Here is a 27,457-nt window from a genome sequence, read left to right as displayed (position 1 = left end):
ATTACTTTTTCTAAAGGAGAGGCTTAAGAAGCAATCTTTTTTCTTACCTCATTTACTCCTGCGTTTGTAATGCTGGCAGGAACCCAGAGCTTCATCCTCTTGAAAAACTGGTGAGCAGCAACCTGCTCCCCAGTCATCACAGGCACCCCCCTCGGTGACCTCTGTTCCGAGATGGGGCTTGACCAGCAGCTGTCAGTGCCGGGGTTCAAATAAGAGGTTTGCTATAAAAAAATACCCATCTGAGCTTCTACCAGCAGCAGGGTAACAGCATCAGTTGTCTAAGGTTTTTCACACAGGAGCCAACTGCTAGGCTTGTTTCCATGTCCTGGCCCCTGACAATGCTCATGTTGCTCCTTGCACTGGCTCTTTGCTATTTCAGCCCTCAACAGAGCGTGGCAGTGCTAAGTCCTGAATGGAGTGTCTCATCGCCTGGGGGAAAGGACAGCTGCTTCTTCCATCATCTCCAAGCCTGGGATGGAGAAGCCCTATACCACCTCCTCCTCGCCCACCTCCCCAGTCTGTGCGCCAGCTCCCACCTCGGTGCTGGAAGCTGTGACCTTACATCAGTGATGAGATACCACCTGGGCATGTGTAGGCAGCATGTTCAGCTTTCTGTACTCCAGTTCTGGTTTTCTCCATTTTATAGCAGAATTTCCCTTTTAATAGAAATGCATCTCAGACATGATAAAACATTGCATGAAAAGCAAAGCACTGCTCAGGCCAGTCTATCGATTCGCTCCACCTCACCCTACCAATGAAGCAGAGACTCTTCTTTTTTGGACCCCACTGTCACTGGGAAATTTGGGGAAGTGTATTGCTTTGGATTTTGTTTTTTAATTTATGTTTTAGTCATATGCTAAAGCTTTAGCATATGCTTTTTCAATGACTCCCTCCCAAAGATGATCTGAATAGCATTGGTCACACAGTTGTTTGTGAACAGCATCACTTCAAAGCATCTGCAGACAAGCAGATAAATATTTCCAGGTATTTGATCAGTTTCCCCAAGACTTAAGTTACATGTAATTTGTAGATGCTACTTGGTGGATATTCTTATTTCAGGACCCTTTGAACCTCCCCCCATATAAGAGAAAGGTGTCAAGAAACACTCAGGGAGTTAAGAATCTGCGAGACAATCTTCTCCAAAATGTAGAAGCAGAATAAGAGGGGTTTTTTTTTTCTTTTCCTTTTTGCTTTCCTAATTGGTAGTTATCTGTAGAGGTAACACTTTCTTAACACACCAGTGTGTTGCTCTAACAGATCAGAAAACTCACAGGCCGAGCAAGAGATGAGACTAGAGAAGCAGAAACAAAGGAATGACCAGTGTTTGGTCACCCATGGAACTAACTGCTGTAAAAAGTCCAGGGAGATATAGTTTGTCATATGTAGACTGATCACCTGGACAAGGGTTTGCAGAGGAGGTTCAAGAACCCGCTGACTCGCCCAGTGGCTGTAGCCACTGAAAATCTCAGTTGTGTTTCTTTACTTGTTTTTGAAGCATTCATGGAGCTCATGCCAGAGTGCCATATGAGGCAGACTAAGCCACCCTCATATCCCCCCTTGCCAAAAATTAGTATTTGTCTTCCAATGATCCCTGTCTCCACTTGCACTTGGCTCAGACTAGTCTTAAAGTCGGTAACAGTCTGTGCCTTTACGGAAAACAAGGCCTTTACGTCTTGCTAAGGCCTCACTGTATTTTAGTAATCAAAGAGTGTTTTACCAGAGCTGGCTTCTTTTGCTCTGTAATAGTTTTGGTTTTCTTTTACTCCATTTCTTATTTATGAGCTGTTTCAAAACAGGCCAATGGAAGTCTTCAAGTAGGTTTTTAAACAAGTTTTGACAATGTTTTTCAGTAGTTCTGAGCTAAAAATAATACAAATCAGCAGGTACAGACTGGAGAAGAGTGTAGAAGGACCTTTTACTGCATTTGCTCCCTAGAGGGAGGCAAGTAGAGACAAAAAAAAAAAAAAAAAAAAAAAAGGCATTAATTCCATTTGTTCACCTTACTAGGCTGTAAATGCCAAGGCTTAGCTCTGAGCAGTGCCACCACATTCCTCCCCTCCGAAGAGAAAAGCTTGTCTGATCTGTGATGAAAAAATTCGAAGGAAGCTTCTCTCGCTGCTACCTGAGGGTAATGCTATGACTGGCACAAGAGGTAGTGACAGCTTGTTTATGCTTTTCTAATGGGAGACTGAATTAGATGTTCATGTTTCCCCAAGGATAATTTAGAAATAGTTTGCAGCATCTCCAGCCACTGACCCCTCATATTCCCCTGCTTTGTTCTTGGGCTCTTGAGTATTTCTGGGTGTCTCCCACTTCTTAGCAATTTTTGTAGGTGAGCTTCTTCATTGCATTTCTTAGTTCTTTAGTTCCACCAGTAAGTATACATTTGTACCCTTTCTCAGTCTGGATCGTAGGAGAATAGCACCTGAATGTATTTTGTTTCTCTGGAGAGTGGAAGGGATGATCCCATTTCCCTCTAGCTACTGGACTTTCTGTTAGAGAGACTGCGGAGCGACAGAGTCACAGAAATTCTGCTCGGGCCACATCCTCAGCAATAGTCAGCTCTTAACTGAAACACTTGGAAGACTCTAAAATTTTGAAGTAGTTTGTTTTGTAACCTATACATCACAGGACAGTGATCAGTACAGATTTAAAAAGCAAGAGATTATTTGAATTGTCTTTCCGGCTTTGAAGAGCCAGCAGGCTCCCAAGAAGAAGAAAGGGAGTGAAGCAGTGGAGTCGTGATGCAGCTACAGGGCACAAGAGCCACTTCTTAACTTCCTACCAGTAAGCTGTAGAAATATGCATTTGTCTATACACAGACACATGTGTAAAATCAAATATCACCTATGTTAACATCTGCAGTTGGTACAGAAGCTGGGGAAAAGGTAGATCATGAAGAAGAGAAAGCAATGAGCAGGATTTTCAATAACCTGTAAATAATGTTCAAGTTTTGGATAACATTCCCATCACATTGTTCTGACACAGCTGAACCTAGAATTGTGAGCCCAAAGAGCCTTCTCGTAGAGGGAGCTCTGCTTTGGCAAAAGATTGAGGTTTGCACTAGAAGAGCAATGCAGCAAGGTCTGATACGTGCAGTCACTGCAGTCCTGAATTGTATCAGAGAATCCGTATAGGTGTTTACAAGCCCAATCATACTTATTATAGTGGTGTCCAAAAATCTTTAAATGTCAAAAACCAGAAAATACAGAAAAGAGCCACAACAGTACCTTGAGGTATTTACAGCTCCATCAGTTTGGATTATCAAAACAGAAATGGGCTGGGTTGAGTACAGGCATGTAAATTACTTTCTAAAGAGGAGACGATACCGGGTGCCTCTTTCAGCTATTGCAGAAGGGGCGTAGAAGTAGCAGCTGGATGCTGACCCACACTAAGTCAAATAAGAAAATCGCAACTTAAACAGCGATGTTAACCTGGACAAAATGCCACTGGAATGGGTTCAGTGTCCCTGTCTGTTGATGCCTCTGTGTCATGGTCAAATATCTTTCTGAAAACATGTTTGCGAAGCAAGATGGGCGTATTTCCTACCTCTTCTGGGATAATGCAGCAATTTGCATCCCTTTGGAGTCAGTTCACAACAGGGTAATATCCTCAATGGACGGAGGTGGGCAAAATTTAAGGAAGATTTTGCATTGACTGTAATGCCACTGAGGCAGAGAAGGGATTGTTAAGCAACCATACCTCTACAGCAATGCAAAGGTTATCCGAAATTGTGTCTGAAAAGTGTCAGAGAAAACAGCAGGCTTAAAGGAAGCTTCCAGGTTAGGTTCCCTTTGGCAGTGCAGCAGTGGCTCCTGACATGATTCACATGGTCATAAATTTGTTGCAAGCAGGAGGCTGTGCACAAAGTTTTGCATTTTTTAGGGCAAGCCACACTATCCAAATGGTCATTTGACCTCCTCAAAGGAAAAGCAGCAAAGGTTTGCCATATTCTACATCTGTATTTAGCTCATTTCTGTATATGCTGTGAGATCCCTAAGGTCTTCCGTAAAATTTGAGTGTATTGGTCAAGAACTTTCACAGCTGACAACAGTAAGCATCAGCCTCCAGGGAAAGCTGTGAATGGGGAAATGGAAGATTAGAAAAAGCAGACCCACTTTCTCGGCTGCCACCAGTCTTTGCTTCAAACTTACATTATTAAATGCAATACTTCTACTAAGAATCAGAATTTTAAAAAGCACAAAAGGAGATGGCTCTCAGATTGGTTTATATTTTTAGGAGCATGAAAACCTCCATGAAATTGTGCTGGGAATACAGAAGCAAACATTATTTATGTACAGTCCCTTCACTGCAATGGGACTTCAGCTCTGGGTTAAAACTCCCCTTTCTTAAGAGGTATGTTTTCTTGAGTCTGGGCCACAGAAGGAACAACTACTGTCTCAAATGTCTTAAATCATACATTTCTCGAGGGAAAAATTATCAGCTGAAAGCTTACATGTTATGGTCATTTAAAATACTTTGTTAAGCTACAATCAGTTGCAGTGTTCACTGATAATGGATATCAAACATGGAAAGCATTGTCCTGTATTGTTTAACTGAATCTCAGCTCGTCTTGTATTACGTTGGCTGGCAGAAGAGAACATATGTTCCTGGTTTTTTTATGCTATGTGTGGATTTTTTTTTTTAAATAAATGAAGTTATGTAACAGCAAGCCCACACATCTACTTGGCTGCAACATGTCAAGGGCTGATTAGTCCCAGGCAGAAAGAATACTGCTAAAATGCACCTTGCTTGATGTATTTCATAGTCAGAGAACATTACATATAATCTCCCATTTGCACCCAACTTAATTTTAAGGTTCATCTAGTTAATTTAGCTTTAAATTAGCGTTAAATAAATTTGTAATATAGTTTGCGGTAAGCTAAGTGATTTTTATAGAAGTAATTTTTTAAAAATCATTACACTGCAGCTGTTACGGAAGCTTACATTGCATATCTTCTGTTTCACACAAAGCCCACCAGCAACTCTTCATAACTACCTCAGTTCCCTATTTCCAGGCAGGTACATTGCTTCCCCCCTTGCGTTGCCCACAGTTCTATTTTTTATTTTGTTTTGCAGTTCTTTCCATATGGAGATGCTTCAAAGTTTGCCCAGCATGCCTTCCGAACCTTTGATAAAAACGGAGATGGGACCATCGACTTCAGAGAGTTCATTTGTGCACTGTCCATCACCTCACGAGGCAGTTTTGAGCAAAAGCTGAACTGGGCCTTCAACATGTACGACCTGGATGGTGATGGTAAAATTACAAGAGTGGAAATGCTGGAAATTATAGAGGTGAGATCAATATGACACTCAAAAATAACATGCCTGAACATGAATAACATTTGATTACTTGTTCACATACCCTTTAGATTTTAAGCAGACAAGAAGCTGTGCTGTATCATTAAAAGCACACATTACATACATTTATCCTATACTGACTCATGCCTAAGCAGTGGAAGCACACTCACGTTTGAAAAGATGTAATCTTTGAGAATTGCAGACAGTACATATGTGCATATAAGCTTTTAAACATCAAGAGGTTTGTTTGTTTTTTTTTTTTTCCTCTGATGAACGGATTAACTGTAAGAACAGCATAGCAACGGATTTACAAAGCCCATCTCAAAATCTCTTGACACCCGTGAAATTACTGGTTTGTAGCTCAAGTAGCTGAACCCTTACTGGAGATTAACTTTAGATGATTATAGAAATTTACAGGGATAACAACATACTATTTTAAGTGAGCTCTCACAGATGGGCTTTAAGATGACCACAGCACATAACAGGAAGGATAATGTTTATCGCCCCCGTCATCTGCCAGCTACTCGCCACAGTAGTTAGTAAAAGATTTTGCTCACACATACACGTGGAAAGTTATTAAAAGGTGATGACTTCTAAAACTGATTATTCAGAATTTTTGTGAAGTATTTCAATGGCATGAGTAAAAGCCAAATAAACAGTTGATCCAGAGAACAGGTTACAACAGTTTTGCACTGTGAAACGGAAAGCAAAAAAATACAACCGCTGAAATAAATCTACATCTAAAGAAAGTAAAACACATTCTTCCATGGTTTATGTATATGGACAACAGATTCTAATGGAAAAAAAAATCTTTGGATAAACTGGCACTCATTTTATTGTTGGAATATCTTTCCAAAATTTGATCACATCAGAAAAGCAGTTTATAATTCATATGTTGAATTTTCTATTTGGTTTCTTTCCAAAGGCCATCTACAAAATGGTGGGCACTGTGATAATGATGAAAATGAATGAGGATGGTCTGACGCCTGAGCAACGGGTAGACAAGATCTTCAGTAAGATGGATAAGAACAAAGACGACCAGATCACACTGGATGAATTCAAAGAAGCTGCAAAGAGTGATCCTTCCATTGTATTACTTCTGCAGTGTGACATTCAGAAATGAGCTTGTGTACAATGCGTCATAGACTGCACAGAAGTTTAATGTTCCATTCAGTTTGCAGCTATTTCCACACACACAAAAATTTGCTTGGACTACCTATAAATGGACTTGCTTCTTGTGTTTGAGACACTTGTGTGCATGAGAATGTCATTTGCTAAAGAATTTTAAAAGTATATATTATAAAAATAAACTGCCACAACGTGATGTGTGCAATGTCATTTCATAACAACCCTATTCCTCTGAAGCCTGTGCAGCAGTCCTGTGCTGCAGTGAATTATATTATTTATTGTTCATGTTTTACTGATGCTAGCTCTGTGTCTCCTAGACTGAGTAATGTTAGTGACACTGAATTCCCATGGTAATGTTAACTGTTTATTATAAATCATGTCACCATTCTGCTGTAAAGTAGTACTGGACAGACAGAAGGGAAGAGTTCCTCAGCTCTTAAGTCTGATCCACACACGTGCTTGTATTGTCAGTGAATATAAATGTACTTCATTTGCATGCCTTTTAGGTTTGCCTTAATTCTTACCTCATTTGCATCCCTTCAATCCAGAAAGAGCTATGTCAGAGGAATGCAGTATAAAAAAAAAAAAAAAAAAAAAAAAAAAAAAAAAAGAGAATCCTGCTAAAGTGATCCCTTTAATTAAAAGTATATATAAATATATATATATAATGTTTAAAATATTGTTTTATTGGAAGTTTAAAGGTTTTATCGGAAGTGTATTGATCTTTGCCTGAATTTTCAAAAGCTTCCACAGAGATTGCAATATATATGTCCCAAAATAAATTTATAACATTTGACCTTTTCCCCTAATTCTTATTTCATGTCTTCAGCATGGTAATAGAAAAAAAAAAAAAAAAAGTCCAGTCTCTTTAATTATCTGTCAGTGTCCTACTGAGAAATATATATATTTAATTAATGAAAGCATGAAGAAAACACTTATTTGCACTCACTCACTAGAGAAGTCATATTATATGAAACCAAAAGTTGCAGTTCTTGTATTTACCAACAGAGCAGCTGTTTATCCTCCAAGATGCTAACGCTAAGATTTAACAGTATACCTTCTAGACCTGTGCTTACGTAGCTTTTTAAGCTAGCTTGAAGTCAAATAATACAATTTATTTGCTTGGCCTAAACCTGGTCTTTTAATGTTTTTCCCTCCTTGAGTAAGAGTCTTTCCTCTTCTCATATGGCACTAAACTATTCCAGATTTAATATAAACAGACATGTCAAAAAATCCTTATTGATAAATTAACCATAAAGTGTGATGATTGAGAAGGTGTAGTGAAGAGAACCACATTCCTCCTCAACTCTATGTGCATCCATCAGGTTTATCTCTAATACTGTGGCAAGCGCAAGTTCTGTGCAGCCCTGGGAAAGCATTGAGTACTACCAGACTGCAGAAACTACAGATAAAAGTCTTTCCTACAGCACATTTCCCAGTTGCTTTAAACAGTTGGTTGCTCGCAGGATTACAAAAAAAAAAAAAAAAAAAGTCTGAAAATCTTACAATTGCATGTTTGATATTTCTTCTTTGCCTTATGAAGAAATGAGACGGTACTCTTGACAGCTAAAAATCAGACAATAAAACATGACACAAACCAAATCATTCTCTGTATTTTCAAATTTTAGAAGTGAAGTTCATCTTAAAATTGAGGGGGAAATAAACCCCAAACAAAACAGTTTTACATATTTTGCTAACAAATATGGTGGGGGAAACACAGAATCAATTGTTGCCACAACCACAGGAATCCTCTCATATTTAAGTTTCTTCATATTCCAAACAAACAGCAAAAGGCAGAAATTTCAACTACATTTTTTAATACCAGAATTTTACTTAGAGCACACAGGTAATAATTCTTAGCAAATTATAGAGTGGTATACTTTGTATGTTTGGCTGTAACTTAAAAATAAAACACACATTCTGAAAATATTACGTACTTCTGAGAATGATATGCCCATTGTTTCCACTTAGGCTTAAATTACAAGTTGTAGAGAGGATGTTGAATATTCCTGGGAATGTACACCTCTCTGGTTTACATATACTTACCAGAGAGGCCAGTACCTCATTCTACATTTCCCTGCACCTCCAATTTATGTAGCGGGACAGGCTCCATTTACTTTAATGCAGCATTAAGCAATGCATCGCCATCCAAAATGGCCAACAGCTCAAACACAGTCACAAAATGTAACATCAGCACTGCAATTCTCTCTGCAGGTAGCTGGTACAGTAAACTCTGTATTTAAAGTACCAAGAATGAGATAGTTTTGAGACCTTAGGATCACTGCAAAAATAAGTGCATCCAAACATGTGCTTCAGTAATTTTTTATTCAGAATTAATCCTCTACCATGAAAACAGTTGCTTATAATAATTATACAGTTCAGGCACACATTTTCATCAAGTACAGCGGTAGATGAGAATATATACAACATATTGATTTGAACCAAAGACCAGAATTGTTGCCAGCTGCTCCAGTATTTCAAGTAAGTCTACAGAAAACTTGGGAGAAAGCTGAAGTGGTAGCTCAGTAGGAATGCAATAATTTTCCGTAATCTCTTTTCATCACACAACTCATTGTGAAAGTACTAATGAAGTTAAATGCATTTCTTTGCTGCCTCCGTACTCTTGCTTTATTTTTTGGATGCTGAAGAAAATCCGGAGGGAATAATCATCTGGCATGCTATCATTCTGCATTATAAAAGGGTCTGAAGCCTATATTAGTTTCATCATAAAATAGTCAAAATAAACATGTGGTTCATGATCATGTAATTCTATTGAGGACTCCCAGTACAAACAAACTGGGCTTGTGTTCCAGGCAAGTTTTGCCAAGTCTGCACTTTGTACAGTTCCTGCCCCCAGTATTTTCACATAATCCTGAAGTTTTAAGTATCTTTAATATACATTCCATCAAATTCACAGGATTATAGGATTGTTTAGTTTGGCAGGGACCTCCAGAGGTCTCTTGTCCAGCTCCTTGAAGGAGATGCAGCAGTCTATTCAGACCCCAAAAGCCTCCAAGGATGGAGATTCCACAGCCGGTCAGGACAACGTGCTCACATGCCTTGTATCTTCTTCATGAACAATCCCTCCCTCTGGTTTATGCAGCCAGAACTTTCCCACTTCAATTTATGATGGCTGCCGGTCTCTCTTCTGCCACGCATTTCAACAAAAAGCCTGGCCCTGTTTTGTCAGTAACCTCCTCAAGGTTGCTATGAGTCTGTTGGCCTTTTACCCTGGGCTTTCAGAAGTAAACATCTGAAGCCTTTAAAAGATGACTAGACTTAATTCTTACAGTGAGAATGCCCCAGAACTGTAGCTAGCTTTCTCAGTGTATTTCCTCCAGCTCTTACCTAGCTTCCATATTTTAGAGATACCTACAAGTTTAATAAATGCTTCCGTAAAAACTAAATAACAATCAAGTTTGCTTACAAATTAGAGTTAAAACTTAAACTGCAGTGAGGTTTTAGTGAGGAATTGTATACCTGTAGAAACTGCAGAACTGTTCTCTGCATAGTCTCAATGGCTTTTGTATCCCCATAACATGGGGGGGAGAAAAAAGTATGTCTAATGGCTGAATTTTAAGAAGTGATTATTTTTTAAGAGCTTCCAAAAAGTTCAAGTTTCTGGAGAAAGGAGAATAGAAGAGAAAAAAGAAGTTAATTTGAAAAATCTGGTTCTTTTTTTCTCCTTCTTATCCCAAATAAATGCTTGTATTATTTAAATAAAGCAAGTTTACTTTATTTTAACTGCTCTAGTACGGTCCTAGCGGCAGGGAACAGGCAGGGACACCCAACAAAACACAGGCCTACAATGCTGTAGACAAGTTGCTGTATTTCCCAAAATTTTTATTCCATTTCATTCCTCTATATTGGAATTACCTGTCACTTGGTTACAATATAATGAATATCTACAGACTTAGTCTATACCTGCAAACTCAGCCTATGCAAGAATTTAGTTTATTGGAATTAAGAATCTATGTTTATAAAGCTACAATTTGCTAGGTTTTGTAAGCTCACGTCCAAAGAAACTCAAACTCTTCCCTATAAACTCTTTCGGAAGAAAGAAAAGCACTTTTTTCATGCCCAGTGAAATAAAATGCAAATAAATAATTAACTTCTCTAATTATGAAAGTGTATACTATAAGTACTGATAGTTTCTCATGTCCAGCTGTTTTGGTTCCACTGGAAAAAAATGAAACATTTTACTGCATATATTAATTAGTGCACGTTTAAGGAATAAAGCAGAGTTAGGAAGAAACCAGCATTTTTAACTTAATGCTAATTTATAATGTGTAGAGACACTACAACATTACCACAAGTATCAGTTCTCACTGTTTATTAAAATATTACTCCATAGTTATACAAAATATATTTAATCTTTTCCAGAAGAAAAAACAGAACAACTGATAAAAAATTCTACTAGTTGGTACTTAAAAATATCAACTGAACATACAGGATTTTCTCATAATCAAAACTGTGCTTATTCTTGGTCTGTACACATACAACAATTCTTAAAAAAACAAACAAACAAAAAAACCCAACAAAATACAGGAACTTCTTATTCTGAGAGTATCTAACAAAACATCCTCTTATCCAGCATCAGAAAGTAATAAATTTACACGCATCATTATACATTTATCCCCAATAGTATGCTATATTCATACAAAGAGATACTTATTGATCTTCCTCTTTGTCATTCCTATTTTGGAAATTCAGTGTTCTCTGGCCTCTTTCAGGGTCTTGCATTCGGAGGATTCGAATACGGGAACTCGTAGGCAGAGAACTAAAAATAAAGTATGCATCATTTAAACAGTGTGTGTTCTCCACAAATTTCAATATTTCCATTTGATTCTTTCCATTACATATTCTCCTTTAAATAACTCCACCTTTTTTCTTTGACAGTTTTAAAAAACAGTAACATGGGTTGAAGTTCTGGCTTCACTGAACTGATGTTGGAGCCAGACCAGTAAAAGCGTGAGGTAAAGACAATGACTGCTTTCAATCATGTGATTTCTAACATTTAGACTACCTTAATTATAGAAAAGGTACTTTTAAGAGAAACGCAAAATGAAATAATAATCAAATACGGTTCATATTTGCCTTACAGATCCCGAAGTGGCACACACTTTATATGTGTACGATCTCTCGCAAAGGTACCTACATTTATACAGGCTTCTCCACCAATTATCCCACATTTTTTTCTGAAGATGCCTCCATACTTTTGTTAAATTAAATGTTTGCTGAATATGCAACATTTAACAAAATATAACAAAACCAAGCTGCACTTGGACTATTAATCTTTTAAACAGTAACCACACAGAAAGTTCCTATATGTTTACTGAGTACAGTTTCAGAAATTCCCCATAAAGCATTTCCACTTAAATAACAGAATACTATTATTCTACTTTTTATAGATTTTAGTAAGGCAAGAAATTAAGAGTAATCAACTTCATTTTGAAGACTGCTCGGTTATCCCTCCACAGGCTTCACTGATTACATTTGTCTAAGAGCTGGCTGCATAAGGTTGGCCAGTGACTGTCCCCTTAAAGTGGGCATGGCTTTAGCAGGGACTTATATGGAGGTTGTTAAAGAATTTTGGGCTACTAGATGAAAAAAAAAAAAAAAGAAAACAAGGAGTAAGTTACCAGTTTCTAGTTCAATTATATTAAAAAAAAAAACCAAAAAACAAAAAAAACCCAACCCAATTATAAACATCTTGAGAGTACTGTAGTATTAATATGAAAAATAGGAAATCTGTTAATTTTGGGAGGGGAGAAGGAGCTACATGGCTAAAAGCTACCAGGAGCCTACTTTACACAAGAAAACATTTCAAAAAGCTGTTCTACTTAAGATAAACTGATTCAAGTCCCACTGAACTACCATATGAAGAGACACTATGTAAGGAAGAGTGCAAAACCTATTAAATTCCCAGAATCATCAGAAATGAACTGTTTAATTGTTGATATTCTACTGCTACAAACAGCAAAATGTCTTTCTCCTCATATTTACTTTTTTCAAGTTATACTCCTTGCAATAGAACTTCCTTGTAATTCTTGTACCAAGAAAGATAACACAACAGTATTACCTCATGCTTTGTGGGGTGAGCAAAATGAATTGCCGATGATGCTGAGAGTCAGCCACCTTAAGAATCATATCCATTGCAATTCTTCTGTTAACCATGTCCTAAAGATAGAAGATTTATCAGGTAGTGATACTGACCGTGTACTTCACTGGCCTATTATTGCACAAATTAGGACAAATGCTTAAGAATAAATTAGAAAACCTCTTAATAGAAAAAACAGCTGGAATTTATTAATATGCAGTAAAATTTAGCTAAAGAAAAATCTAATAAAAACTAAGCTGGAGAAACATTAGGGTTAAATTCTAAAAGCTACAAATTACAGTCTGGAAAATTCTCAAATTCTACTTTTTAGTATACATGCACAATAGAAAGCTTCTATGAGAACAATCACACACTCCTACTCAAAATGTTTTTCTATCAGCTTTGATATAGATGTAGTACTTCTTACTTTATTGGTATGCTGAGATGAACTGTATTTTAGTAGAATAATGTTTCCTATAAAATCCTGCCTCAAAATTACCAGAAAGGATTTAAGGACTGCATGAAACCTAAGATAATATGTGGCTTGTTTTTATTATGATTATTATCGTTATTATTATTACTATTTTGAACACAACCTTTTGCATTAGGCTTATGAAAAAGACGTGTAATGGGAAGTTATTATTAGCAGGGGTTATACAAAGCTCGCTTCTACACATCATTACACATGAAACTAGGTATCTCCCTTGCAAATATGCTGATAGAGTCCTCTTGTGGTGGGTCTCCAGGATTACACCAAAAGTAACTCCAGAACGTAGAGACGGTAAGGTTGCACTTACTGACACAGCAGTGAAAAGATGAATTGTGTGGAACTACTTATTAAATAGATGACAGAAGTTCTCTACAGGGAATACGGTTCTGAGTATCCACCCTTTTCTGGAGAGATGGATAAACTTGTGCACGACTAACTTGTAAAAGAGGACCTAAGCTTTGTAAGTCAGCTGAAAAACGACTGCTTGACCGCCTTGGATGCATACTTTCCTTTTTTAAAGTCCTTTTTTGTACAAAACAGATTATTTTTTCCCCTTTAGGTCTGTGATTCCCAGTAAATAAATAATTGGTGGAGGAGGGTCACTGACTGCAAAATGAAATAAACCAGTATCAACTCTTTTATCTCAGAGAACTAATTATTTTCTCAAACCATATCACACTGCATACTAATAAGGAGGAAATAGGATAAAAAATATATTTTAAAAAATTGGTTAATCACCTATCCAGGGAAGCTGTGAACAAAGATGAGGTTCATCAGTTTTGGCTGACATTAGTATTTACTATTCATTATTCTGCATTTCAGCATCTTGGAAAGATGCTACTAGCTGAAGTATAAAGCAAGTTTCCAAGTAGCGACAGTGAACTTGATTGCCACACTTGCTCTGAGAAAACCACATTGATGCCAAAATCTGTAGAAGCCAAAGCACATGCTAAGCCCAGAACTGTCACGGCAACCTGTGACAAACACAGTAACAACTGCTTGACGAACTAATAAAAAGTTATATTTTATGGATTTTGTGCTGAACTAAGGTTTAGGCATGTAAAGTAACCAAGATGCTCATAGCTCTGGATACCAGCTTCAGAAACAGAATAAGCTTCAAGAGTCACTAAGCAGAGTGAACAAGATTCTTAACAAGTTTTGTTTTGGGGGATTTGTTTTTTCAGTTTGGGGGTTTTTAATTTATTGTTTACAGTTAACAACAGTGTTGTAAGATCTAACCAAATACAAACAACAACCCGACTATTTCACTAACTTATACAAATCAGAATGGCAAATGTAGTTTTAAGTTTAAACTATACCATGTAGACATCAAATTCATCCAGGCATCTGAAAGGAGATTCAGTAATGGACCACAGAGAAAGAATGAAACAAACTGTTGAGAAGGAACGTTCACCTCCTGATAAGGATCTCACATCATTAAGGGCAGCTTTGTCTTCCTCTCGAGGCTGAACCTTGAAATAAAAATATGAGAGCAATTTTTAAACCTGATGGAAATTTACTAACAGAATCATAATTTCAACAGTAAACACACTACACATTAACAGACAGAGATCACTTGAGAACAATTTTGTGCACTTCATCACCACCGCCATTTTGGAAAGGGACGGCTCCTAACCGTTTAGTAACACATTTCTAGGATCACTGCAACTTTCTCCGTCATAGTAAAATTACATTGAACAGATTCAAGGACTGTTAGTGTTTTCTTATGCAATTCTCCATGTTTAATAGCTATTAAACAATGTTTAATACATGCCAACCAGTGCAGTTACATTACAGTAAAATACAATGGTTACCAGCCACATTAGTGTCTTAGTTTAGCCCTGCTTGAGATCAAGCTACACAGTTTCTCACTTCCCCTGCCTTCCAAGGAAACAGAGAAAGAGAATATAACCAAAAAAAGGCTTGAGGTTTGAGATAAGGACAGGGAGAGATCCTTAAAGTTACCATTATGGGCAAAACAGACTCAACTTGGGGAAAACTATTTGTTTATTATTAAAACCAAAGCAGGATAATGAGAAAGAGAAGAAGATAACTTTCCCCCACCCCTCCCTCTTCCCAGGCTTAGCTTAATTTCAGTTATCTCTACCACCTTCCCCCTCCCCAGGTGGCACAGGGGGTTATGGTCGGTTCATCACACATCACTTTACACCACTCCTTCCTCCTCAGGGGAAGAACTCCTCACATTCCTCCCCTGCTCCATCACAGGGTCCCTCCCACAGGCTACAGTCCTTCAGGAACTGCTCCGGCCCGGGTTGTTTTTCCACGGGGTGCAGTCCCTCCGGAATGGGTGCCCCAGCACGGGCCCTCCACAGACCACAGCCTCCTTCAGGCATCCACCTGCCCCAGCATGGGGTCCTCCACAGGCTGCAGGTGGATCTCTGCTCCTCTGTGGGCCTCCATGGGCTGCAGGGGCACAGCCTGCCTCTCCATGGGCTGCACCACAGGCTCCACGGGAATTCTGGCCAGGAGCAGCATTACTCCTCTCCCTCCTTCTGACCTTGGTGCCTGCAACGATTCCTCTCAAGGAGTTATTCACAATCAGCTCAGGTAGATGCCTCTCAGGTTCTCTTCACATCTCTCAGCTGGGCCAAGTCAGGCCCAGATGGCCGCCTGGCAGGAGGCCAGAAGGTGAGGGCCACAAGGAGGGCCCCTTCTCTGCCCCCTCTACCCCCTGCTTCAGCTTCTTTTTTTTTTTTTCTTCAATTTTCCCCTTCTTAAATATATTATCGCAGAGGCGTTATCAGGGAACATTCTGCCACCAATTGGCTCAGCCCTGGCCAGCAGCAGGTCCGTCGTAGGCCCAGCCGAGTCCACTGAACAACTCGGAAACTTCTAGCAGCTTCCTGCAAAAGCTGCCATTGTAGCCCCCTCTCACTAAACAAAACTAACAGAAATAGAAAAGCAGGTTGATTTACAACAGAGTTTGAAGGATGAACAGTTTCTTTACCGAATACATGAAACACTGAACAGTCCTTTGGGTCCACTGATTATGATGACACCTTGTGCCACTCCCCCTTTAAGATTAAACCAAACTATTTTCTTGTCCTCTTAATTATATTACCTTTAACTAGCTAAGCAGGGAAAGAAGAATTATTTTGGAGTGGGGTCTTTTGGTGTGTTTTTTTGGGGGAGGTTGTTTCCTTTTTTTCAATTTACATTCCTTAACTAAATGTAGATCTCTTGCATGATGAACATGAAACATCAGCTACAAAAAAAAGTATTCTGATAAAGCCAGATAATGACTTGACATTTTATAGACTGAGTTGGAGTTCTTCAGATACATATCCTTCCACCCATTTAATTAGGGCTGTGTCAACACATATTTCTGTTGTCAAGACACATTTTTCCCCTTAATTCCTAAAACTGAAGTTTCCCAGAGAAACAAAAGGAAATACTCCCATGACTAAAACTTTTTGGGACGTATGTTAAAAGATACACAGAAAAAACCACAATATTGAAGCTTTCAGTCATTAAAAAAGTTCTTTAAATAACAACTAGAGTCATTAATACAATCACACAAAGTCAAACTTTCTATCAATGAAACATGAATGAGTAATTTTGAAAGACTGACTAGGATGACTTGCTAGTGAATTCTTATCCTCAGCATAAGACAACAGTCCAAATTTATTCCATGTAATCTAGCTACTTGCCCATATAAGATGGCAATATGTTTTTTATTCTTGCTTGTTGTTCTGGTTTAACCCTAGTTGGCAACTAAATACCACAAAGCAGCTTACTCACCCTCCCCCTCCCCAGGGGAACTGGGGGAGAGAATCTAAAAGAAAACAGTTTACTAAGACAGCAAAGGAAAAGAAAATAACAATATATATATCAATAACAAATATAGAGATAATAAAATATACAAAATGAATGATGCACAATTCCTTACTGTCCGATAACATAATCGATACAGCCAAGCAGTACCAAGAGCAATCTCAATGATCTGAGCAGTGAGAGAGCTGCCCACCAACCAATTCCCACTTACATACTGAGCATAACGTCTACGGTACGTATACTTCCTCTGTCCATATATAGTGTACCGGCTATATTCCTCCCAGCTCCTTGCACCTGCACATTAGCGAAACCTGGGAAGCTGGAAAGTGTCTTTGATCTCTTAACAATTACTACTAACTTCAGTCTATTATCAATATTCTCTGCATACCAAATTCCCTACTAAATCTGAACAACAGCTACTGTGAAGAAAATTAGCTCCTTCCCAGCTGAAACCTGGACACTAGTTTTCAACAATATCCTACAATGTAGCATATCACATTTTGGAGAGGGAAGAACAATTTATTCTACCCTTTGCTATGCATATTCTAGCAGCTGATATTATTATTAATAATAATAATAATAATTCATTACATATTATGATAATTGAAGTAACATAAAATAACTTACTGTTATTGAAAGCGTCTCATTCTTGTGATCAAAAAGTATTTTTCCAGAGCAAGCTCGAATACGTAATAAATGGTCAAAGTAGAGTTTGCATCGTAAAGAAAGGAGCCTTAAATCAGGTAAATCAAGCAAATAAATATTAGGTCAGTAATTTTTACAACACATGAAAAAGTGACAACAGATTCTTATCAACAGTTCCACATCATAATCTCAAATATTAAGCCCTGCTCCATTAATGACATTTTCCCAAATCAATTATGCTGTCGAGTAGGTGACATTCGACACTGGACATACTGGAGAGAATCACTGACACAAAGTAACAAGGTAAGAAATCCAGATGCATGGGCTTTGTATTTTCTAGAAGCCTGTTTCAATAAACTAGAAGCTTTTTACATTATTTTTCCACAACTTCAACAGAAAACGACCACATTCCACTTCTTTCCTATCCATCATTAGGATTGCACAGTAAGTATAGTAAAGGGTTTACACAGACTCTGGGAATTAAACGTCTTTGAGTATCAATTTCTCCTCCCACTCCCTTCCCCCCTCAATTCTAGTATGTAATTCTCCAACAGACAATACATCACAGTTCCTTCAGGAAAGATCTGCGGTTCTTTAACACATCTTAAAGTGGGATTCGTACTTAAATTTGGGCACAAGGAACAAGATTCAGTTTGACATACGTGGGCACCATAAGGCAAGCATCTGATTCTGCAGGTAAACATTACCCCCTACTATTTCTGTACTTCCACCTGCAAAGGCTGGGATTCTCCTGGTCACTACTATTTGTCAGGACTGGCACCCCCTCTAAATCCCAGATGCAAAAGTACAAAAAGCAGAGCCACCACAGATATCCCTCAATTTCTGCTGAAGGGAACAATAAAAGATACAGGACTGCCCTGGAAAAAAAGACGATCAGTCCTTTTGAAGGGAGGTCATCAGAAAATCTTCACTGATAGGCATAGAATACCAAGGAACTGAAGAAAGAAGGGCTGCAGTCCCAGTGTGAATACTCCATGAGCGAAGCTGTCAAACTGAAGAATCTGACTAAAGATCCTGAAATCAGGATCCAGCACATGGCAGAGGAAAAGTGTTTGGCCCACAATGAAATTACGTGAGCACGGTACCACTAATTATACTCAATTAAAATCAGTGACAGGCCAGATGATTTCAATGCTAGTATGTTGCTGATATTTTACTGACCGAAACCAGCACTGAAACAGAACTGCCTTAGATTAAGTCAGCACGGTCATGCCCTTTGGTGTGAAGCAAAATACAGCCTCCACTGATCACACTGTTTTTCCAGCTGTCAGTCCAAGCTGCCTTTAAACTGTCAGGAACAACAGTATTGGATCTGGGAGCAAGATTAAGTTATAAAGATTGCTGTGAACACCACCTTAAAGATATTTCATTCTCTCTGTTCTATAATTTTCACCCTGGAATATGGGCACGTACTTATATATAAATGTTAGTTTATTTGAAACCTGAAATTACAGTAAAATTAACGTACCTTAAGAATTGCCGATATATTTTGAATCTCTGTGTCATTATTTCTTCCAGTAGCCTGATAAATTTCTTTAAATTCTTCACTTTACTGTTTGCATCCTCATATCTTTCCTTTGCATCATGAAATTGCCTGTTTCAATTAACAGAAAATCTAGGATCAACATGCATTACATTAAAACTGAGCTATTGTTGTAAATGCTGAAAATGAATTTGATAATTAAAACATTCAAATGAAAACTTTAAGTATCTACGTTAAAGCTAAAAGTATTTGATGAGTCAAGTAAAACACTGTTCACAAATGAAAAGTGATCAAAAACAAAATTTCATCTCTATCTTTAATTCTTTTGAAAGGAAACTCTTACACCAAGGAGAATGAATGACCGGGCTCCCCATGCTCAAGAACATCTAAGGTGAGTGATTCCTTGAAATACACTTCAGTCAAAACCTCAAGTAATCGCCTAACTTCTGCATTAGTTTTCCAAGCTGCAGTTATGCTTAATGCTCATTGCATCACAGAACAACGGCGAGTTATATTTGCACCACGTAGTCCTAATTGGGATACTTCTAAACACTAAGAGGGTATCCGACTATTGGTAACTTCATATATATCGTACAGACACTGTTTAAAATCACTAGAGAGTAGTTCGTTCAGCACCTCTAAACCTATTCAGTACTGGTTGACTGTGCAATCAGCGCAGCATGTTTCCATACTCTTGTACATGGTTTAAGTACCAAAACCACATAAAAGCATTAGGTGTCAATAATAAAATTCTTTTTTCCCCTATCTTTTCCATCTTACCTGAACTACTTTAGACATTAAAGGTGACTTACTGTACTATTTCTTCTCTGTTTCCATGGCGATCATTTTCCGCATTTATCCTCTCTCTCAAGCGATTCATTTCTGCATCAAGACTCTTAACCGTTCTGCTGACCTCTATGCGCTCCGAGTAGATTTGCCTAGCTTGTGCAATTTTTTCCTAAAGTAATATTTGAGACTCAATTAATTGTTAATTTTTTTAAAAAAGTCTGCTTAGCCTTCACCACAAATATTTTTTTGAAAAAAACAAGGTCTCCAAGCAAAAATAATGTTTTTGTTTTGTTCTTTGTGTACTTATCGCAGCAAATCTAGATACCAGCTAACAATTTCACCAACATAGTTACAGGTAGGTAGTTATTTCAGTGCTAGGAATTGTTTCCATCTGAGATCTTTAATATGTTCACAGTTATTTAGCTAATACATATAAATAAGGAACCAAGTTCACCATATTTAAATATGACAGTTTTCCAAAAGTATTTATGGATGTGATTTCAGAGTTAGTTAATAAAGCTTGATTAGATAAGTCTTTAAAAGATCAGGTATGAGGTCTGTGCAAGGAAAAACCTAGCATCCAAAACAACAGAACAGTATTATTCAATTGAACTTGACCCACAAATTTTAAGCTTAAGTAATTTTAATCTTTTCATTGCAAAATACAGAAAAAAAGAATCCCAGAGAAATAACCCCTAACTCATCTATCAGGATAGAAATGGTGCTCTGCTAGAAAAGAGGTCCAGATTAATTTATATAAAATTACTTTAAACTGATTTAGATGCAGTCAGCTGAAGACATAGCTGAGAGAATGCTCAATGCAGGTGAGTATTAATATGGTCTGTATGTTGAACAAGTGGAATAACTTATTATTAAATATCAGAAGTATCATGACCATCTGACTTCAATAAAGAAAAAGCTCCCATAGTTACCTCTAATTCTTTTTCTTTGGCAGCTAGTAATTCTTTATGCCTTTTTATGCAAGCCAAGTGTTCTTTCTGTTTGTCTTCATAGTGCTGCAAACGGCGTTTACTGTTTTCCACTTCTGAGTCAGCTTGGTTTAATTCATCCTGTTTGGAATAAATCAAGATGTGATTAAGTGAGCTGTTTGGGGTAGATTCCTAAGCATCTCTCTAATGTTTACTGACTCATCACAGATAATTATGTTGTTTTTAACAGTGTCTAATTTATTTTGCTTTCAGTAAGACTACTCCTTCTAAAGTCCAGGAGCTTTAACAGCAACTTATCAGAAAGTCTATACTCAATTCTGACAAGAACATAATAAATGTTTGTAATCATATCTTGAGGAGATGTTTTAATCTTTGAAAAGAAGCCATCCTTTTTCCTAAACCTCGAAAACTACATTTATTTTATACACTACAGGCTAAGCAGAACTTCTGATGCCTATGTGATATCAGCTAGAACTGCATTGCTGTGTGAAAATTCAGCAACTTCTATACTACAGAACCACGGATATGGTTAAGTGTTGAAAGATCTTTCCAGAGAAGCAAAAAATGACATAAATTAGAAGACAATTTTCTTCCTCATCCCTATCAACTAGGTGGCTTACCTTAAAAAAAGAAAAAGAAAAAAAAAAACCAAAACCAACCCCAAACCAAATAAAAACAAAAAAAACAGCCCCAAAACCAAAATAAAAATAACAAACAAGAACACCAATCATCACAATAATGGATACCTCTATCTAATCCTGTCTTAAAGCCACAATTTACAATATATCAACAGCTCATCGAACAACACATAGCAGTGTAGCCAATCTAAAATCCTTTCAGGAATTTAAGAGTTGTCTTCTATTGCTTGATAACTATTTACTAATTAGATACATTATAACTAAAATATTTATCAGTTTTTTTTCCTTACCTGTTTCCTTCCTCTTTTTGTTTGGTCTTGCTTTTTGAATCTGAGTTGACTATATAGCAATATACAATTTAATTCCATCCTTCTACAAGTTTACAATACTGTAAACATGCTGGACTCTTCTTTCCATTTTCAAACTATTAATTCTTCCTGGCAACATGAGATCTCCTTCCATTTGCCAATATAAAATTTTGCACATCATCACTCTGCTATTTATTTTAAGTCTTGCTATTTCTCTGCAATTTCCAGGTGTCTTCTGTAGTCTTGAATAATTAAAACTATATGTATTGGTACTTTCTGTGATTATGCAATTTTATAGAACAATAAGCATTTCATATAGAATTTCAAATGCTATTTTGAAAACTGACCAGTTATGAAAATACTTAGCCAGGTCTTACCAGAAACAAATAAGCCAAAACAAATCATCTGATGCACTAAAAAGGAAAGCCAAGGAAACTATTTTTCCTTCCTTTTCAGTCTATGACTAAAAATACCTGGAAACACACTCTCTTTAAACATAAAACACCACAGCAACTACACTTAACAGTCAAAGGACTTCAAAACGTTGCCAATCTTATTTCTTGATATGCTCCCAATGGAATGCTCTATTTCCATTTTCATAGGTAGACCTTAAACACGTCAGGAAGGAGCATACTCTTTCCTCCTGCCTCCTTTCAATCTCATTCCTCTTGCCACACAAAGGGAATGAATTAAAAATACAATATGAAATTATTGTTACCTTAATTGGACCAGCAATTTCTTCTACTTGATGAATTTTTTCTTTCATTTCTTCAAAATTTTTCTCAGCTACCTGAAGAATATTTTTCAGTTCTTCCATTTTTATACTGTGTTGCTGCATGTCTTTTTTCACAGATTCCATCTTACCCTTATTATCTTTAGCTTCATCTTCCTGTCAAAATATATTAAAATGAAGAATAATAAAAGATGACATACATTTGCAAATAATTTTACAAAATTTTTATTTTATTATCGCTATCAAGTTACAAGATCACATGCAATACTTTATAACTCTAATAAGAATAGCAACAGCTCAATGTAGTTGCCACTAGAGCCCAGAAGAAGAGACTGACAGATCTTGTAGGACACCACTAAATCAAATCACAACAGAAAAAGTGGAATTTCCTAATTATCTGACTGAAAATTAAGGGGACTTTATTTGGGAGCTGTGATTAAAAGACTAAAGGAGCTAGGATTTTGTGATGACTTAGCCATAATATTTTCCTAGAGGAATTTTTTGAACAAATGAACAAGGTAAATTCCCTCTGGATCTGTGAAATAGCATATAAATTCAGTATACAAAGGAATACAGAAGGAGTAAGTGGATCATCACTGTTCCCTAGACAATTATACCATTCCTATTGAATTATCCTCATAGATACTTTCTGATTCAAAAAGATATATATTCCAAAACCTGAGAAAAATACGTAAATTAAAACTTTGTATTGCTAAGATTCTTTTTCACAATCAGACAATTGTGAAATCAAGGTAGAAATTAAAGACAAATACCAAGTGAAAGAACAGAACAATACATAGTAGTGGTCAGAAAGCGCAGAAAACAGAAACACAATAAAAATCCAAGAAAGGAAATAAGGAGAAGCAAGCATAAATCCACCAGTTGCATAAGACCGTTATCAGAAGCAATGGTAGAAGTTTTGACATTCCAAAAGCAAGTGTCCAATAATTTTCAAATGGGAAGATATTCTCTTACAAAAAGGTAATAGAATATTGTTCCATTTCACCAAAAGAATACACTTTTTTTTTTTAAGCCAACAGAACTAGTTTATCTGAAAAATAAAAACCCTACAAGATCTTACAAAATCTGTACTAATCCCTTACTTTTTGAGTAAATTTTAAAATGTTTACTTACACGCACTTGTCTGCAAACACACTGAAAGACAGATGTTTGCCAACATCGAAAGTGACAAAAAATTCTGGGCGACTTGCTGATTCCAGATAAAATAGTGGGAAAACTGGCATGGAATTTAACTGAAGCAACTGTAGTCAGGATTAATATTATTAACGTCTATCAGCATGACTCTCAGTACTTACGTCTTTGCCATCCATACATTAGCTTATTACAGAAGAACAGCTGAAATTAATGGTGACCATCATAGAAATCACAATAGATGATCAAACTTAGTTTCTCTTCTTAAACTACTATGTGTACATTTTAGGAACATGGATAATAACGACGACTTTGAAGAAAAAAACATCATACTACTATGATCCTTCCCTAGAGTGACATATGAACCTAAAAACTTCTGCACAGTGAAGCTACAGCAAAGCAAGAAACTGTGGATTTAGGGCAGAACGGCAGTGCTGTGACATAAATTATTCTCCAGAGTGCCATTTACCTATACTTTGATCACGCCACTTCTGACCTCCAAACCTACAGCACAGCTTCTCCCCAGCCAGAGTTTTCCTCTGGAATGAGGAAAGGAAATGCATGGAATACTCCTTTACACCACCACCCTGCCTTCCATAAACCTGCAGTGCTATGGGTTTGAAAAAGAGTAGAAAAAAACCCAACCAAAAACTCAAAAAATAAACAAAATCACGCCATTGCCATAATTGTAGACATCCTGTAAAATGTTACATTCTTCACTATTTATCCAACTTGTACACTAGTTGAAAATCTACAGTATTTGCTTATTTCAAAACACTGACAACATTAAAAGACATTGTTTCATATCATTATTAGACATGATTTGATAATCTGTTCTTACTAATGTACGGATATCCAATGACTGATGTTCCTCTATATTTTCAAGATCTGCTATTTCTGCATTTGTTGTTCTTATTTTTATCTGAAAAGAAAAAATAATATTTTTCAGCTTATAGAAAGAGAAAAGTTCACATTTGTTCATTTAAGTCAACACAGGAAGCAAAGTATTTTATCTTTTAGTTTCATTAGTGCCTAAAAAAAGACAGAACTCTTCCCACTTACCTATGGAATCCAGTTTTGTGACTTGTTCTGAAAGTCATACACTCTTTAAATTATTAAGTTATTATATCTCTGTTCAACATGACAATTTAATAAAATAGGAAAATTTTATTTTTCCTACAAATACTTCTAATCAGCAATTTGAGTCCATGTGTCTTTTTTTTTTGCTGGTTCTTATTTATAATTTACTGAGTATAACCTTAAGTGGTGTGTATTATCTTACACTGCCTAACTGCAACATCACTGACCAGCACAAATATACATATCCTACCTAGAAGTACTGGAAAATAAACAGAGAAGACTAATAGATGTAAAATGGTTTCTAAAGAAATTAATATCTCACCTTTAAATTTTCTTAATGTTAGTATATTAAAATGGATTAAGAATATAAATGAAGAACATGAAGAGAAATATGATTCTGGGAATGAAGAGGCAAGGCTCAACAGAAATAAAGGGGCAAAGCAGGGAAAAGAAACATGCATCAAATATTGCAACAACTTCCTATTTGTGTCCAAAAAAAACCCAAAAAAACACAAAAACAACCCCCCCCCAAAAAAAAAACCCAGTAGAAATTTGTGAGATTTTAACACAAGAGGACAAAAAAAAAGTACCATACAGAAACTACAGCATACGCTAGCATTGATGAGACCTCTATCATTCTCTCCTAAATGATGAAAGCATACTACAAAAGTAAACAACATACAAGTAAACAAGAAAAGTCAGGATAGACATTAAAAACTATCATCCACTCAAACTATATTGCAGAAGTCAAAATGAAGCAGGGAAAGACTGAACAGTTAACAAAAATTAACTTTGAACCTATTTTACCTGTAGTTCTTTTTGATGTCGTCGATGATCATGAAGACGATCTTCATTCTGCTTGATCTCATTTTCAATGGAATATAAATGCTGCTGAGACGCTGTCATCTGTGCCTTTTTGTTTTCAATTTCTTTCTCCAAGTGACTTTATTTTAAAAAGATATTGAAATATTATATATTACGCAGTTATTATGTATTACACACACACAGACATCCATAAATTTAAATGCATGACAAGATAAAGGGTAAAAAAGACTAAGTTCTGAAGGGAGGGTGGGGAGGTAGGAAGACACTTTTCCTTTTTAACTGGCCTACATCATTCCCTCATAGCAATATTGGTAATGAAATGCCTACAATGCTTGGAAAGTTAAGCAAACCTCTGAGTGAAGTTCATTATATACTGACATGAAGAAAGTACCCTTAACTGACATATTTAAAATTGTTGAGTTAGCAGAGACAAATTTTAACATTCAGTGTACACTATCAGCTATTAATACTAAAAATAAAATATTTTCTTATTATGGTTGTAATATAATCTCAGCCTCAAAATAAAAGTATGCCATTGTCACCAGTTTGCTTGGTGACAGTTCAAGTTTTTAAACTTCCAAATGTTTGGCTTTTTAAACTACCATTTTGAAAGTAATGAGAAAAAAAACACCACTAAAAATAAAATGGGGAGGGGGTAGTCAACTTTATCAGAGACACCTACCATGAGTGATTTAAAAGCCTGAGAAAACATAGATGGAAAGTTTGAAACCAGCAGGACTATGAGTGTCAATGTGATTTTGATTTGAATAATCAGTCTTCCTTTGCAGTAAACTATGATAGCACTGCTGAGGTACTAGATTTTTGAAGAAACAGCTTTGACTCCATACTCTTTTTCAGCAACCATAAAATAAAAAGGAAGGTAGTACGACTTCCTGGAGTATTCAGCTCAGCAAATCCCTACTTGCTGGGCAAGATCTAAATGCCACAAGCTGAAAAATATGTAGGTACAACTCAGGTTTGTACCTATCACAGAAAGGCACTGAAATAAAGAGGTTTTCTAGAATTCTCAAAAAAGAATTGTAAATCTCAAAGAAAATGGAGAGACTGCACAGTAGCGCACATGTTAACAATTGTGCAATTCCACTATTCATATCAACAAGCGCACTTTTTACAAATAGTACATTACAGGAGGCTAACCTTATTTCTGCTTCAACATCTTTGCTTAGGAACTTCGGTCGGGGGTAATCAGAAGAGTAGTAACGTCTTTCAAATACTTGATCACCTTCAGCAGTGAAAGCTTCTTTACAATTTTTGGGGGGGCGATTAAACTGCATTACTTCACGAGCTTTACGGCTGTTCTGAAAAATACAATGGCCTTATCATAACAATAGAAAAGCAACCATAATTAAAGATATTAATTTAAACCTTGTCTAGAGTTCTCTCCCACCAATAATTTAAATTTCTAATTAAAGAAATACAGTAATGAAAGAATGTGAAAAAATCTACAATGTCAACAATCTGCTTTTCTTAGTTGAATAAGACAGTTATGTTCTCAAAAACCACCCACTTACTTTAGCTGACCATTTCTTTTATTCTATCACAAATTTATATGAATTGAAAAAGTTCCATAGTAAAGTCAGCCCCTTCTAATTTGCCATAGAGGGGACATGGGGGAGAAAAACAAACAACAACAACAACAAAAAAAAAAACCTAAAAAATCACTAAGCAGAAGGTCACCATGTACAGGTATATTTAACTATCAACAGTGGAATACACATACAGGAAAATCTTCCAAGGAAAGTTGTGAAGTACATCAAACAATACTCAATTCAATTTTGGGGAAAGACGCTGGTTAAAAAAAAAAAAAAAAAAAAAAAAAAAAAAAAAAAAAAAAACCAACAACATTGCCAGTGCCAGACTAAGTGGTCACAAGTGCCTTTGTCCGAGGCAATCAAGTCACCCATTCAGCAGTATCATTTCTTCCACACAACACCCATTCAGCTGCTTTCAGATTCAGTTGAAGTTGTTTAGGTAGGGCTCAAAGTTATCAAAATTATG

At 36.7% G+C, this 27,457-nt stretch overlaps 2 protein-coding genes across 4 annotated transcripts in view; one reads left to right on the top strand and one right to left on the bottom strand.

Moving 5' to 3' along the window:
- Positions 1–7,230, top strand: part of VSNL1 (visinin like 1) — a 92,076-nt gene extending 84,846 nt beyond the window's left edge. For all 3 annotated transcript variants that reach the window (XM_086743210.1, XM_086743212.1, XM_086743211.1), the window contains exons 3-4: positions 5,080–5,295; positions 6,227–7,230. In XM_086743210.1, coding sequence (XP_086599336.1) covers positions 5,080–5,295; positions 6,227–6,424 — 414 coding nt within the window. In that variant the 3' untranslated portion in view covers positions 6,425–7,230. The remainder of the gene's footprint in view (positions 1–5,079; positions 5,296–6,226) is intronic.
- Positions 7,231–8,020: 790 nt separating this feature from the next.
- The window catches only part of SMC6 (structural maintenance of chromosomes 6), a 37,163-nt gene continuing 17,726 nt past the window's right edge, over positions 8,021–27,457 (bottom strand). The window contains exons 16-26 of the mRNA XM_086743209.1: positions 26,597–26,757; positions 25,421–25,556; positions 24,375–24,455; positions 22,367–22,537; positions 20,685–20,822; positions 19,776–19,921; positions 18,949–19,074; positions 17,442–17,547; positions 14,339–14,491; positions 12,512–12,609; positions 8,021–11,209 (exon numbers count right to left, since the gene is read on the bottom strand). Coding sequence (XP_086599335.1) covers positions 11,101–11,209; positions 12,512–12,609; positions 14,339–14,491; positions 17,442–17,547; positions 18,949–19,074; positions 19,776–19,921; positions 20,685–20,822; positions 22,367–22,537; positions 24,375–24,455; positions 25,421–25,556; positions 26,597–26,757 — 1,425 coding nt within the window. The 3' untranslated portion in view covers positions 8,021–11,100. The remainder of the gene's footprint in view (positions 11,210–12,511; positions 12,610–14,338; positions 14,492–17,441; positions 17,548–18,948; positions 19,075–19,775; positions 19,922–20,684; positions 20,823–22,366; positions 22,538–24,374; positions 24,456–25,420; positions 25,557–26,596; positions 26,758–27,457) is intronic.

This window comes from Chlamydotis macqueenii, chromosome 3 (genome assembly GCF_036417535.1).
Source record: "Chlamydotis macqueenii isolate bChlMac1 chromosome 3, bChlMac1.mat, whole genome shotgun sequence".
NCBI classification, from domain to species: domain Eukaryota; kingdom Metazoa; phylum Chordata; class Aves; order Otidiformes; family Otididae; genus Chlamydotis; species Chlamydotis macqueenii.
Note: the sequence above shows the minus strand (reverse complement) of the source record. Positions and strands in the feature narration are given on the sequence as shown.